This window comes from Trichechus manatus, unplaced genomic scaffold, assembly GCF_000243295.1.
Source record: "Trichechus manatus latirostris isolate Lorelei unplaced genomic scaffold, TriManLat1.0 scaffold00061, whole genome shotgun sequence".
Lineage (NCBI taxonomy): Eukaryota > Metazoa > Chordata > Mammalia > Sirenia > Trichechidae > Trichechus > Trichechus manatus.
In genome coordinates this window covers 5,515,559-5,529,866 of record NW_004443997.1, presented here as the reverse complement: position 1 = coordinate 5,529,866, position 14,308 = coordinate 5,515,559, and the positions used below count along the sequence as shown (strand labels likewise).

General features: G+C 51.8%; 1 protein-coding gene across 2 annotated transcripts; it reads left to right on the top strand.

The window, feature by feature from the left end:
• Positions 1–286: 286 nt before the first annotated feature.
• Positions 287–14,075, top strand: CABP1 (calcium binding protein 1). Of its 2 annotated transcripts, XM_004379010.1 has the most exons (7): positions 287–459; positions 6,079–6,255; positions 9,275–9,305; positions 9,609–9,752; positions 10,770–10,879; positions 11,110–11,257; positions 13,630–14,075. In XM_004379010.1, exons 1-7 carry the CDS (start codon positions 415–417, stop codon positions 13,653–13,655), a joined length of 681 nt encoding a protein of 226 aa, XP_004379067.1. In that variant the 5' UTR covers positions 287–414; the 3' UTR covers positions 13,656–14,075. The 2 variants fall into 2 exon arrangements, with proteins under 2 accessions (XP_004379067.1, XP_004379068.1); XM_004379011.1 differs by lacking the exon at positions 6,079–6,255.
• The last annotated feature ends 233 nt before the right edge of the window (positions 14,076–14,308 follow it).

The following is a 14,308-nucleotide window of genomic DNA, read 5'->3' as shown; positions in this document are numbered from 1 at the left end:
GGGCCGAGGGAGAGGAGAGAACCGGAGAGGATTCAGGTCTAATCTGATGTAGATGATCTGGCAGCCTCTTCCAGTACTGCTACCTCTGCCCTCAGCTCCTCTGGGCATTTCCTCTATGCCCTGCGCTCTCCCCTCCTGCCTTCATCTCCTTGAGAAAGTGCCCAGAAAGTTAAATCACCCTGTAAACACACACACAATCCACGTACCCCCCGCCCCCCACAAAAAAAAACTCAGCAGGAGCAGGCAGACAGTAAGAGAGCATGCGTGCAAGAGCAGGCTCAGCTCGGTCCCGGAGGAAGAGCGGCCGAGGCACTGGAGGCTGGGGTTGGCAGTGGCCAGGACTAAGGTCTCCTAGCCCCCAGGGAACCTCCTTCATGGACCCGGGGATCCGGAAAGGGGCCGCCTCAGCTTAGGATGGGCAACTGCGTCAAGTCTCCACTGACAAATCTCTCAAGGAAGGTATGTTTCTGGAGTTCCCAAGACCTGGTGTGGAAGGTGGGGGAATCTTGCCATCTGTCCCAGAGGTTGAGCATGGAGGAGTGAGCATCTGATGCTTTATGCCCTTCCCCTGGGTTCTGTCCAGAGCTGCTTCCCTGCTTTTCCCCCCAGACACCCTCTTGTGACAGCTTCTGATGTCCCAGACGGAGCTGAAGTTGGGACTCAGGGCTATATGGAGGACTGTGCTTAGGAATTTGTACAAGACGTAGGAGAGAAACCGTGTAGCTTTGGGGCTCTTGGGCTTTCAAATGGAGAGGGTGGGTTTTTAGGGTATCAGGATGTACACCTTTGGAGCTGACGGGATCAGAAGAGGGTTGGGTTTTGTCCCTGCTGCTGTTTAGGTTCCTTCCCAGCAGTGGGACCAGGGGCTCATTCATCTCACTTAAGGGTCTGACCCTCTGTGGTGATCTCTGTGCCTTCAGAATTGTGAATTTTAAAGTAGATTTCATGGCTGCTGAAAGGAACCAAGCAGAGTATCCCCTTCTATCCCTAGAAATTCTTGAGGCAGGTCAGAAGATGTCAACTAGGACCAGATTGGTTCAGGGCCCAAGATTGTGTCCGTTAAGAAATTGGATGCCCAGGAGATACATTGTGCAGACGTGTGTATAAGTTGATTTCTGTAGTGGATTTATTGCTTATACATTAGGATAATATTCATTTGCAAGAATCCCTTTTGGAAAGCAAATAATCACCTCTAGGGCATCTTTTGTGCAAGCCTGGGCTCGCATCCATAGGGTTTTGCTTCAAGCGGCTTCTGCTTGTATTTCTAGTCTTCTTGTAATTCCTTAAAATAAATTCTTTTAAAAGAATATTATCCTAGTGTATAAGCAGTAAATCCACTACAGAAATCAACTTATACACAACTCTGCACAGCATATCTCCTGGGCATACAATTTCCTAACAGACACAGTCTTGGGCCCTGAACCAATCTGGTCCTAGTTGAGTTATTTCTAACCTGACTCCTCCCTGTGTTTCTAGCCCTCTTCAGTCAGGACAGAGCCCTGGTGGTACAGTGGTTAAGTGTTTAGCTGCTAACCAAAAGCTTAGTGGTTTGAGTCCACCAGCCACTCCTTGGAAACCCTCTGGGGCTGTTCTACTCTGTCTTTATGGGTCACTATGAGTTGGAATTGACTCGATGGCAATGGGTTTGGTTTGTTTTTTTTAGTCAGGACATAGAAGAAACTCATGAACATTATTTAAAGGAAGAAGGACTGATAGAGATATTTTCCTCCAATTCTTTCATTTTCCAGCTGGACTGCTGGTCAGAGAGGTTAAGTGACTTACCTGAGGTCTCAGGCTGGCTACTGGTGCTTCTGCCCGAGACATCATCCTACCGCCTCGGTCAGTCTGACAGCGTCTTGATTTAGGGCATTCCAGGCTTTTCTGCTTGTCATCTTCCTCATTTAGCTAAGCTGCTCACATCAGATTCCTCTTAATCTTGGCTGTTCCTTGGATCCTTCTGAGCGCTGATAGTTTCTCCTGTGCCCTACCCCCATTGTCTCTCATCTTCTTAGGGGAGCCTTCCACATCTGAGATGGCCTCCCCGCTGTTGCAGAGAAGCAGAAATTGATCTGAATTCATCTAGAGGACCACAGGGCTGAAAGCCTTTCCATGGGTTCTGCCCAGAGCTTTGAGAAGAGAACTTAAGAATAAGAATTGTCCTTCTGTCCCACACCACCCGTCTTTCCTTACACAGCGCAGTGCTAAGAGTCAGACTGCTTAGGTCTCCTCTTTCTAGCCACGTGATCTCGGGCAAGTTACTTCATCTCTCTGTGCATGGTTCCCTTGCCACCAAGTGGGGATACTAACCTCTACCTCCTAAAGTGACTGTGAGGGCTGAATAAAGTGCAATGCACAGTGCCTAGCAAGTAGCACTCACTCAGTGTGTCGTTGTACCGTAATCATGATTTTTCCACTCTGGGTTTTTAGAGAAGGGAATGGAGAAGAGAAGGAAAAGAGGAGAGGTTTTATAAGGAGTAAGGTAAACAGTCATAAAACTTACTGCATTCAATTCCGTGTTTTCATGTCAACAGTAATGAATTGATTCTACTGAGTATTTATGATGTATCTAACAGCTGTTATCTCATTTGGTCCTTTCCACGAAGTAGTTCTCTTGGCTGTTTTGTGGAGAAAGGAGCTGCTCTCAGAGATACGAGCTTCCTAGGTCACACAGCCAGCTGGTAGCAGAGCTGGGCTTTAAGCCCTGGTCTGTGTGAATTAGAGCCAGGTTTTGTTTTTCCCTCTATGAGAGGCAGCCTCTCACTTTCTCCTGCTGTCAGAAATGTTATTCATAGATCCCTGAATCTGACTTGAGAGGTCTCTAATCCAAATTCCCACCCAATGCAGAACTCCCCCCTCCCGCGCCCCCGCCTCAGACCAGCACTCGCTCTTTTGACTTCTCCTTGAATGCCTTCGGTGAGAGGGAGCTTGTTACCTCCATTCTCTTGGCCAGCTTGTGTTGCTAGAAAGCTCTTGGGTCAGAAGGCACGCTGGCCTCTCCTATTGCCATGCCACACTCAGGAACCATCTCCTCCGTGCCAGGAGACATTGTCAGCCTGTGGGCCACCGCCCACTTGGCGTCCTGAGTGGTAGCTGGGGAGCTGGTAATGGTGAGAAGCGGCCTGCCCTAGGCTCTGAGCAGGGCAGGATCTGGCTGTCAGGTGCCATCGCTGGCTGGGGAAGATAGCAGCCTCCCCGGGCCACTTGATGCCAGGCAGTGTTATAATCAAGAGATGCAGTGGAAATTCCCCAGCCAGCACTGGTTTCCTCTTCATGGAAGCAGATTCTTCCCCATCTTTCTCATTTGCTTCCTGACTGGCAAATGTTCCCCTCTTTCTCTTGAGCCAGAAGTAATTCCTCCTGGCACCAGCATGTCTTAAGTTGCATCATCCTCATCGCCATCAGCATTGTCATTGTCGTCATTGTCAGCACCATAGCAACTCCATTACTGGACTCTTACCATGCTCTAGGCACTATGCAAAGCTCCTTACGTGTAATAGCGTATTTATTTCTCACAAGACTCCTGTGAGTGGGCAGGAAGGAGACTGGAGCAGAGAGGTGAAGTGACTTGCCCAAGTTCACACAGCAAGCAACAGAGCCAGAATTTGCCCCCAAGGCTGAGTCCAAAGCCAGTACATTGAACTGCCTCTCAGAGTTCTGTGTGGTTTGCTGCTTCTTCCTTCCTAGGATGGGCCAAGCTTACAAGATTCAGCCAGAAATGAAACGGCTGATTCCCTACAAACATCTCCTGAGATTGCTTCTGGGGTTAAGCCACTGTAGACTCCAAGCTTCCTTTGATCCACTCACCCAGTTGGGAAAGTCAGTCTTGTTCTGCCCTAGCTCCAGCCTGTGTCCTAGAGGCCTGTGAGTGTAGTGGACTCTGAATCTTAGCTCTCTTGGGCATCAAACCAGAATGGGCCCTTGGTCTGCCTGACATCCCTCAAGTTCTGAGATAACCTAACACTGACCCTGGTGCACTCATTAAACGTGAGCCTTGGGCTGAGGTCCTTCACCTCAGGTCTAAGCTGCTTTCTCCTAGAGGAACTGGAATACTGCTCCTCCCTCTCTAGGCCTGGAAGAGGCTTGGGAATTTGGAAGGGAGTGTTGAAGCTATCTGCATCTGTAGCCCCACAGTGCGGGGCTTGGGGAAAAGCATTAAAGGACAGGTGGGGGTGGTGGGGTATTCTGCTTCTCGGCTGGGAGGACAGGCTGCCCTGGGTTTTAGGATCTTCTGCTAGGAGTGGCCTTCTTTGAACTGCAGGAGACTGGCTGGAAGTGGAGTGCAGCAGAATGGAAGGATAGGGTGTGCCCCTCTGGGGTTCTTGGGCAGAGACAGCCTTCAAAGTTTCCCCTGTCCTATACCTCTCCTTAGGAAGGGATCCAAGCTCAGGGCCCTGACCTGGCCTCTGAGAAGGCACCGGGCATACTGAGGAGGCCCGGGCAGAGTAGAATGTTGTATCTGGATGCTGCTGGTGTCCTAAGGGGCAGGTCTAAGGGCAGTGCTGACTTTTTATAGTTGCATGGGAACTGTTAGGGGGGAGAATGAGCTGGCCAGGCCTGGGAGCACGGCTATATTCGGTAAGCAGAGACGGCCCTGCCTCAGCTTCCAGAGGTCCAGCACACTGGGCCGGGCAGGGAGCCAGCGAGAGTGGGCAGGAGGAGAAGGAGAACTGCTGGATGGCAGAGTCACCAACCAGGTGGAATTGGACGCACAGATAGGTTTTGTTTGGTCCCCCTGGCGCTATAATTGGTGACCTATTTATTTTCTGCTTAGAATTTTTTGTTGGTACGATGTGTTTTCATTAATGGAAGCATGCTGAATCACTGAGTGTGTCTGAATTTTTGGTAGGTAGTATGATCCTTGGTGGCATAGTGTTTAAGAGCTCAGGCTGCTAATCAAAAGGCCGGCAGTTCGAATCCACCAGCCGCTCCTTGGAAACCCTATGGGGCAGTTCTGCTTTGTCCTATAGGGTCGCTATGAGTTGGAATAGACATGACGGCAATGGGTTAATGGGTTTTAGTATGGATTATTTTTCTTGCCCCCTCCTACAAGCCTACCCTAAGTATTTAGTGGTACATACGAAGTACCACTAATTATACCCCAGAGTCCCCACCATGGTCTGTTGGTACATATGTGTAACAAATACAATTTTTCAAAATTTCTATTTTTTTCTACCAAAAATTCAGACACCTCATACAGTTCCCTGTAAAAACAGTAATTTGCGGCATACTCCCATTTCTTCAGTTTCAAACAGTCATAAAGGCCTTTGCCTTGTGGCAGAATGTGCTATCAGTGGTACAGCAGCTTCCCAGTGAACCCCAGAATCTGAAAAAGTTCATGGTCGCTGTATGTACCGCCAAGCATGAAAGGGATTAAATCAGAAGGTCTGGCAGTACTGGGCTGTGGTTAAGTAGCACTGCCCCTTCATGGAGTCACACTGTCCATCCTGTCCCACCCCCACTTCTTCCACCTCGCCTGCTTCATTTCAGCCTTCTGGGCTTGCAGCCGCGGGTCTCGCCAGCTAGCTGAGCCTATGCTCCATGTTGCCAGCTCTGATTCCCCACCTAGCCTTCCAATGGGGTCAGAAGTCTGTTTGGGAGCTCAGAGAAACGACTTTGCCCCGGGGATTGAGTTGGGATGTTGGGAACATCTTGGGGGAAGGATGTTACTCCGTCAGTCTGTGGGGAACTCTTCCTATTGGCTAGAACAGAAGCTTTCCTCTGCCTGCTTCTCTCTCTGAGCTTCTGCGGGCACGTGAGTGTGTGATTCTGTGTATGTGTGTGTGTGTGTGTGTGTGTGTGTGTGTGTGTGTGTGCACGCACACCACACAGTGGGTATCACACCCAGCTCTGCCTGGAACATCAGTTTCAGTCAAGGATTGGAGACTCCATCTGGTGGACCAAGTTGAGGGCTGCCCCCATGCATCCTGAGGGCTCTCTGCACCCCGCCATTCACTGTCAAGACGCTTCTCTCCAGGAGAGCCCTTCCAGGACCAGGAGCCAGCCTGAGACCAGGAGGGCCCACCTGGGTGGGGAGGTGACAGCCCCCTCTCTTTTGTATTTGCTTGGTGCTGGGTGAAGATGCGACAGGAGAAGACCAGCTATACAGTGGTGCAGACGAGCGAGGAGGGGCTGGCCGGCGCCGGCGAGCTCCCCGGACCACTCCTGACGCTCACCCAGAACTGCGCTGTCACGCACAACCTACTGGGCCCTGCCTGCATTTTCCTGCGCAAGGGCTTCGCTGAGAACAGGCAGCCTGTACGTAAGTTGGCCAAACAGAGCCACACTCGGCTTGGCTTCGCAGGGTATGAGAACATGTTGGGAAGAAGAGGGGTTCAGTACACAGCAGCCTCTGTCCCCCAACAGATAAGCCTCCAACCCCCAATTTGTGAATCTGGTCCCCAAAGTCCCCCACTCATGGCTGCAAAGAGCTGGTGAGTCCACGCCCACCAGCAAAGAGTAATAACAGTAGCTACTTTGTGTGTGTGTGTGTGCACTTACTGTGTGCCAGGCACCGGGCTAAGTGGTTTGATGGATTGTCTCCTTTAAGCCTCAAAGCGACTCCAAGAGGAGTTGCCGTCTCCGTTTTACAGGTGAGGAAACTGAGCTGGAGCAGTAACATGTTCCAGGTAACAGCTAGTAGGTGGTAGAGCTGGGATTCTAACTTGGGTACTCTGACTCAAGAGCCTACCGTGCTCTGAACAACATTACTCTACATGGAGATGTCCGGTAGAATTTTTCTCAGTGATGGAAATGTTCCCGAATCTGCACCACTAGCCACATGTGGCCATTGAGCACTGAGGAATTATGCTGAAACGTGCCTAGTGCGACTGAGGAACTGAAGTTTTAATTTTATTTAATTCAAATTCAAATTTCAGTAGCCACACGTGGCTAGTGGCTTCCTGTTGGAAAGCCTCCTACAGGTATCCGGGAGGTATTATCAGGGAGGATAATAATGATAATGTTACAGATACAAACATTTGTAAGCTGCATTTATTGAAGGCCACATGCGAACCACTTGACTGACCTGTCTCATCTCATGAAATGCTCACCAAGGCTCTGTGGGGTAGGCATTGGTATTAACCCATTTTACAGATGAAACTATGGCTCAGAGAGCTGAAGTGACCTGCCCAAGGTCCCACGGCCAGGAAGCAGCCGATCTGAGCTTTGTGCTCAGGTCTGTCTGCCTCCGGAGCCCAAGCTCCTCCCTCTGCTGTGTGTTGAAGGAGAAAGAAGTGTGCCTGTGCTCCATTCCCACCCGACCCCTTTGTCAGTGCATATGGTTTCCCTGCCACATTGGCGGGCCCATCCCCAGCTCTATTCCAGAGCCCAGCACACATACCCCCACGGCTCCACGTGGGGGAGGATGTGATCCAAGGGCTGGGGCCAGGGCTCAGCCAGAGCAGCTCCTGCCGTAGGCACACTGTCGAAGGACGCCTGGGGGTGGTGCAGACAGTTAACATGCTTGACTGCTAATCAAAAGGTTGGTAGTTCGAGTCCACCCATAGGCACCTTGGAAAAAAGGCCTGGAGATCTACTTCTGAAAAATCAGCCATTGAAAACCCTGTGGAGCACAGTTCTACACACACGAGGTCGCCAGGGGTCAATTAACTCCATGGCCACAAGTGCTGTGGGCATACAAGGAGTCCGGAAAGGGACTGCATGAGGGTTAGCAGCACCCTGTTCCTCTCCAGGACTGTAGAACCGGGACCTGGAGAAGTGGGAGGCTGGTGCAGGCCTGGAGGGGTAGGAATGGACTTGTTATATGTAAGTAATTTGTCCTAGCGAGTACACTCTGCCCATTCGTGTGCACGCATACTTGCTTACTCGCCCCCATTTACTTACTGGTGGTACAAAACATTGCAAACAACGTCCCTTCAGTCACCCACGACCCACGTCTGCCTCGGAACAGGAGTAACATACCCTGTACCATGCACTGGCCAAGCTTCAAGTCCAGACAGTCATCTCACAGAGACATGCAGACCTCAGGTGCTCCCACTCGCATCTGGAAATGCCACCTCGAGGACCTGGTAGCTGCAGCTTGCCCATTCCAAGCCCCAGCTCAAAGGTACCTTCCACACTGTCCCACCACACACAGCCCCTTCAGAGCTCTGGGTCCCATACCTCTGGTTGTCCCACAAGATGTTACTCAGGAACCCGTTCCCTTTTTAAAAGACCTCTGTATCTTCCGGGTACCGGTGTGCCTTGCTCTGGGGCAAATTTGAGGTGGGTGAGCACCCATTCTGGCCCTGTTGATGAGAACGGTCCGTGTGCACAGCCGCGATGCCCCCAGCTCGCTGCCCTGTGCCTGTATGTGTTGTGAACCTCCTGTCCCTTGGGCTCCCTGCCCAAAGGCAGAGAGCTGGAATATCTGGGGAGAAGGAGCCCTATAGACCTGTTTTGGAGCCTACTAAACAGGTCCAGGTGGGCACTGTATCCATTTCATGACAGTCTTCCTCCTGGGTGGCCTGTGGCGGCTGGCACCTCACCCACGTCAGCCTGCCCCATGCATCCTCTGGGCCTGCTCTCTGGAGGCAGCACTGCCATCTGTTCGGATGTCTGGACCCAGGATTTCCTTGAGCCCCCAAGGAGACCTGGGTACTGCCGAGGCTGGAGATGTGTGCTTGAGACCCTGGCAGCAGCCTGAGGCACTGGTGGTCTCCAGAGTCCTGGGTTGTGTCCCGTGACAGGGCGAGGTGTAGGGATGGGAGTCGAAGGGAGCAGGTGGGGGCAGTGCCCAGAAAGCAGGGCACAGCCCCAGTGCTGCTCCGCATCCCCAGCCTCCTCCTCTTCTTCCTCCCTCTCAGGCTGCCTGTCTGACCCCTGCCTTCTCTGCCCCTCCGTGCCCTCTTTTCTCCCATTACGTTTGCAGGCCTCTTCTCCCCTGCTCTTCCTGGTTTCGTTGTGTGGTGCTTTCTTCTCTCTGTGTGATCTCCCACTGACATTGTTTTATCTACAGGTCTCTGCCTCCAGACCAACCCTGTTTCCCGACATGTCCTCATGTCTGGAATAGGGTTTGGGGGTGCAGAGGTTCGGCGCCCTGGCTCGGTGGGGCAGTTGGGTCCGTGGACATCTCCTGTACAGGGCCCAAAGCCCCCATGTCTATGGGGAATGTGAGACCGTGCCTTTTTTCCTCAAGGACGCGGTCCAGGCACACCCGCATTCCCATCACCTCCCACCCAGTGTCTGCTGCCATTTGGATGGACCCCAAAAGTTGGGCGTTTGGTGACTTCCAGGCCCTTCGCAGCTGCTAATTGGACATGTTCTTTTGTTTCAGGACAGATCACTGCGACCAGAGGAGATCGAAGGTAAATCTTGGCCCCTTGGGGTAAAGGGCTGCTCAGCTCTCAGGAAGGTGTGGGAAAGGAAGTTGGTGGGAAGAGTTGCTGAGGTGTCTTGGCCTCCTGGGAAAAGGGCCTGGTACAGAGCAGGGCATGGTCTGTGGAGCCAGCCATTGGAGGAGTGAGCAGGAGGCAAGAGACGTCCCTCAGGGTCCTGGCAGCGCCAGACCCTACTCTCCTAGCCGGTGGGCCCTTGGGCTGCCTTTGCCCCCCCAAGGCTCTCTGTGGGGCCCCACCCCCAGCCACGTCCACCGTTGTTCTCTTCCTCAGAGCTCCGAGAGGCCTTCAGAGAATTTGACAAGGACAAGGACGGCTACATCAACTGCCGCGACCTGGGCAACTGCATGCGCACCATGGGCTACATGCCCACCGAGATGGAGCTCATTGAACTGTCCCAGCAAATCAACATGAACCGTGAGTCCCTACCCAGCACCCTCTTCCCTCCACATCCTTGCCCTCGTCGTCCCTGCAGTCAGACAGGCCTGGACCCACCACCTTCCAGCTCCCAGGGACCTGGGACAAGCCACTTACCATGTCTGAGCCTCAGTTTCCTCACCTGTAAAATGGGGGTTGTAATAGGGGAAGTAGAGTACAGGAAGTACGGTACAGAGTACAGTAGGTACTATATGTAAAGCAACCCAGTTCCTGGCATAGATGGATGCTATTATTATGTTGTTCCCTGTCTTAGTTTGGGTTCTTCCGTAAGCGAGCCTGAGAGAAGGATTTGAACGTGAGTCGTTTCTTTGGTAGGTGAAGGAGAGAGTTGGTAGGGAGTAGGGAAGTGAGATATAGAAGGGCCAGAGCCAACACAGGTTGCACCCTCAAGCCAGGTACCACTGTGGGTGACTGGAGTTTAACCCTGCTGGGGAGCTGAGGGAGTTAGTATAGAACACTCACCCTAGAGTTATCCCTCCAGCCCCTCCCCCTCTCCTGCTGGGTATTTATCCCCCAAGTCCTGTCAGTCACTGGTTGAAGGCTCTGAGCAGGTGGGTGGGTGTCAGTTCACCAGCACTTCCACCTACCAGGCAAGCCAGTTGGATGTTGAGCTTTCCTTTGCACAGCGGTAAGGCTTGGGGTATATGGATCAGGCAGCCATAACTTCTGTTTTTCTCCTTCTGTGTGTGTCTCTGTTTCTGTCTCTCTATCTCTGAAATGCTTTGCCTGTTTCTGTGACCCAGTATGTCTTTCTCCCTTTCACATTTACCTCTGTCCACTTCCTGATCTGTTCCCTTAGTTGCCCCCGGCTATTCCCCTAAGCTACTCCTTGACAAACTACCTGTGTCTGGTCACCTCTCTGTCCTCATCTGGCCTTCATTTATACCCTGGACCTGGCACTGAGCAGGTCAAGGAGGGGTTGGCAGTTCCCTGGGTTGCCTAGTTGGAGTTGGGCAATGGTTAGATAGGTGACCTAGCTCTTTCCTCTGTCCCCAGTGGGTGGCCATGTGGATTTTGATGACTTTGTGGAGCTAATGGGACCTAAACTTCTGGCAGAGACAGCAGATATGATTGGAGTAAAGGAACTGCGAGATGCTTTCCGAGAAGTGAGTGACGGGCAATGGACAGATGCGGGTGGGTAGACTGTTAGAGTCCCAACCCCAGGATGACTACTTGGATAGAAGCCTGAGTCCTAGACCAGGGGAAGGAGCTTGGATGGAGAAGGGTCTCTGGTAGGGGACAATGTGAAGACCTTGAAGAAGGATCTCAACTCTGGGATCTGCTGTTGCCAGTCTCTGTGTTGTAGCTACCACTCCCTCCATCCTGCCCTCTCTAGTTTGACACCAATGGTGATGGGGAGATAAGCACCAGTGAGTTGCGAGAAGCCATGAGGAAGCTCCTGGGTCATCAGGTGGGACACCGAGACATAGAGGAAATTATCCGAGATGTGGACCTCAATGGGGATGGACGAGTGGACTTTGAAGGTAGGTGGGGCTTGGAAGTGGGAGAGAAGCCAGGGCGGCAATGGCCGTCTCTGGAGCCCTCCATCTGTGTACCCATCATGCAACCATCAATCCATCCCTTCCCTTCCATTCTCCCACCCCTGCAGTCCACCTCCTATTCCTAAACTCATTCATCTATCCCTCTGTCTGTCCGTCCATCCAGCCATCCACCCACCCACCCACTCAACCATCCATCTTTCCATATCCATCCCTCCATCTGTTCAAGCATTCATCTCTTCATCTGTCCAAATGTCTATTCATCCATTTATCCATCTCTAAACAATCATCCATGCAACCATGTATTCATACACTTATCTGACCATGTATGCATCGCTTCAGTCTTCTGCACATTCACCCATGCGTTCATCTGTGTATCCATCTACTTAATGTACTCATCTCTCATCCATCCATGTAGCTATACTTCTAAACTTTCATTCAGACATTCATATATGTCTATCCATCTGCCCACACTTCTACTCAGACTTCCATTGACATGTTCATCTATCTGTACAGTCATTTCTCCATCTGTACCCATCTACTCATCCATCCATCCATCCTTGTGTCCATCTGTCCACTCATCCATCTCTATCTGTCCATCTGTCCATCCACTCATGCACCTATCCATGGTAGGTATTTTCTGAATACCACATTCCTTAACCTGACACTCAGGCCCCTTCTGATCTGACCACAGCTCACCTCCCCAGCCACAGGTCTGCCATTCCTTCACTCACATTCTACCTTCAAGCCATACCAACATACTTGTGGTTCATGAACCTACTATGTTCTCTTTTGCCTCCAGGCATTGAATATGCTGTTTCTTTCTTTTTTTTTTTTTTTTGGCCAGGATACCTTTTATTCTGTTCTTTACTCGGCCTAAATTTTACTCCTCCTTCATAACCCTGGAGTGGGGCCTCTTCCTCCAGAACCTCTTCCCTGGTTCCCGAGACGGAACTTACTCTTTTCTGGCCTTTTATAGCACCTCAGGCTCACCCCTGTACGTCACAGTATCCCCTAGCTGCTGGTTATGGTCGCCTCCCCACTTAACTCGGAGCTTTCTGAGAAGAGGAACCGTGTTTTATTGCATTTCTTCCATATCTCAGTATCTGGCACATAGCAAATATTCAGTAGATGTTTTTTTGAAAGCGTCAATAATGATAATAACAGTTATCATTTACTGTACACTTAATATGTACCAGTCATTGTACTAAGTCACTTTATACATATTATCTCATTTAATTTTCACAAGGAGACTATGGGTTTCACTATTATTACCTTATGTGACAGATGAGGAAACTGAGATTCAGAGAAGTAATATAGCTCGCTCCAGATTGCTTAACTATGACAGAGCAGAGCTGGAGCATAAACCCAGGTCTGGCATCTCAGCCACCACCTGCTACTGTGTGTGACACTGTTTGCAGCACAGCACTGTGGGACACAAGGGAAAAGGTAAAAACTGCCCAGGAACTTGCATTCTGAGCAGAAAGACAAGGCAGGCACCTGAACGTGCCAGACGGGTGTGTCCAGAACACACAGGATGCAGGGCCCTTTCCAGGGACTAGTTGGCCTTCAAGGGCAGGAAGAGTATGGAGAGAAGGAATGGAGACTTTGCCACCACCAAATCTTCTGAAATTCCCAGGCTGCCTACATCCAAGTACTTGCCCACCACATGTGACTGCCCTTCCCTGAGAGTCCAGCCTTATTTTTCCAACAAGTACGGCATACCTATGTGTGCTGAGGCCTGATCCCAGCCCTGAGGAGCCCAAGACCAGCAAGGATAACACAGATGCAAACAGTGGCATCCGTGCTGTGTTGGGGAAGTAGAGCAGGGTGTGGAGTAGCGAGGGGGCACCCATGCCAAGCTGCTGGGAGGGGTAGGGAAGGCTTCCTGGAGAAGGTGAGAAACAAATGGGGCCCTGAAAGGTGAGCGGGGGCCACAAGGTGAAAAAGAAGGGTGGGGGAGCAGTCGGTAGGAAGGGTGAGAGGTGGAAGTGGGGGAGTGAAAGCAAGAGAGCCTGCTGCCCTCGAAGCAGTGAGACGAGGTCTGGGGGTGAGCTGTGAGAGATAAGTCTGCAATGTCAGCCGGGCCCAGACCAGCGAGGGCCTGAGGCCCTGTCAGGGCATTGGACGTTATCCACTGGGGAGCCATGGGAAGTTCAAGCGGGGTCAGATCTGCAGATAAGAAAGCTCATGCTGGTTGTTGTGTGGGAGATGGACTGCAGGGGGCAGGATGGATGTGGGAGACAGCAGGAATCGGGCCACGGCAGTGGACAGGGCCATGGATCTGAGGGAGGCATGTAGGCAGCGTCCTGGGCCCTGACTGCTGCTTTCCCCCACCCTGTCCTGTCTACTCCCAGAGTTTGTCAGGATGATGTCCCGCTGAGGCAGCGAGGGCGCCTCCAGGACTGCCAAGCTCCCACAGGTGGGGAGAAGAGGAGCCTCACCCCGCCGCAGCCGCAGAGAGCCCAGGATGAACTGGCGGATGGGGCCTGCCTGCACCGGGGGGAGGTGCCTACCCCGGACCCCCACCCCTCCGCACTGTGAAAGACTCACAACTCCTGCAACTGGAAAGGGGGGTGCCTGCCAACAAGGAGGCCACAGTGCCAAGCCGGCCGAGGTCATGCCAGGCGCCAAGTGCCATGAGCCCAGCCACTGATGGCTGGGTGGGCCAGGGAGCCCGCAAGCAGACCCCGCACAGCATGTCTGCCCTGGGGCAAAGCCTCTTGCTCCCTTCTTAGCTCGGTGCCCATCCCAGCTCGCCTCAGCCCTGTTATCTCAGTACCAATAAAAATATTTCCACGAGGAAGGCAGCAGTGGTGGTCTTTGCTTCTGAGGCTTGGTTAGATGACACACACATTTTCTGAGCCCCAGAACTGGCTAAACATTCTGCATTCAGCATTTCACCAGGCATTTGTTGAGTATCCATCATGTACCCAGTGACTTTGTCTTAGTTCTCTAGTGCTGCTATAACAGCAATATCACAAGTGGATGGCTTTAACAAAGAGAAATTTATTCTCTCACAATTAGAAGGCTAGA

What these genes read in the sequence shown, in the direction of transcription:
- CABP1 (XM_004379010.1), top strand. Translation starts at nt 415, where the DNA reads ATGGGCAACTGCGTCAAGTCTCCACTGACAAATCTCTCAAGGAAG. An exon ending in CCAGCAAATCAACATGAACC is followed by an intron (nt 9,753 to 10,769) that starts GTGAGTCCCTAC and finishes CTCTGTCCCCAG; the next exon opens with TGGGTGGCCATGTGGATTTT. An exon ending in TGCGAGATGCTTTCCGAGAA is followed by an intron (nt 10,880 to 11,109) that starts GTGAGTGACGGG and finishes TGCCCTCTCTAG; the next exon opens with TTTGACACCAATGGTGATGG.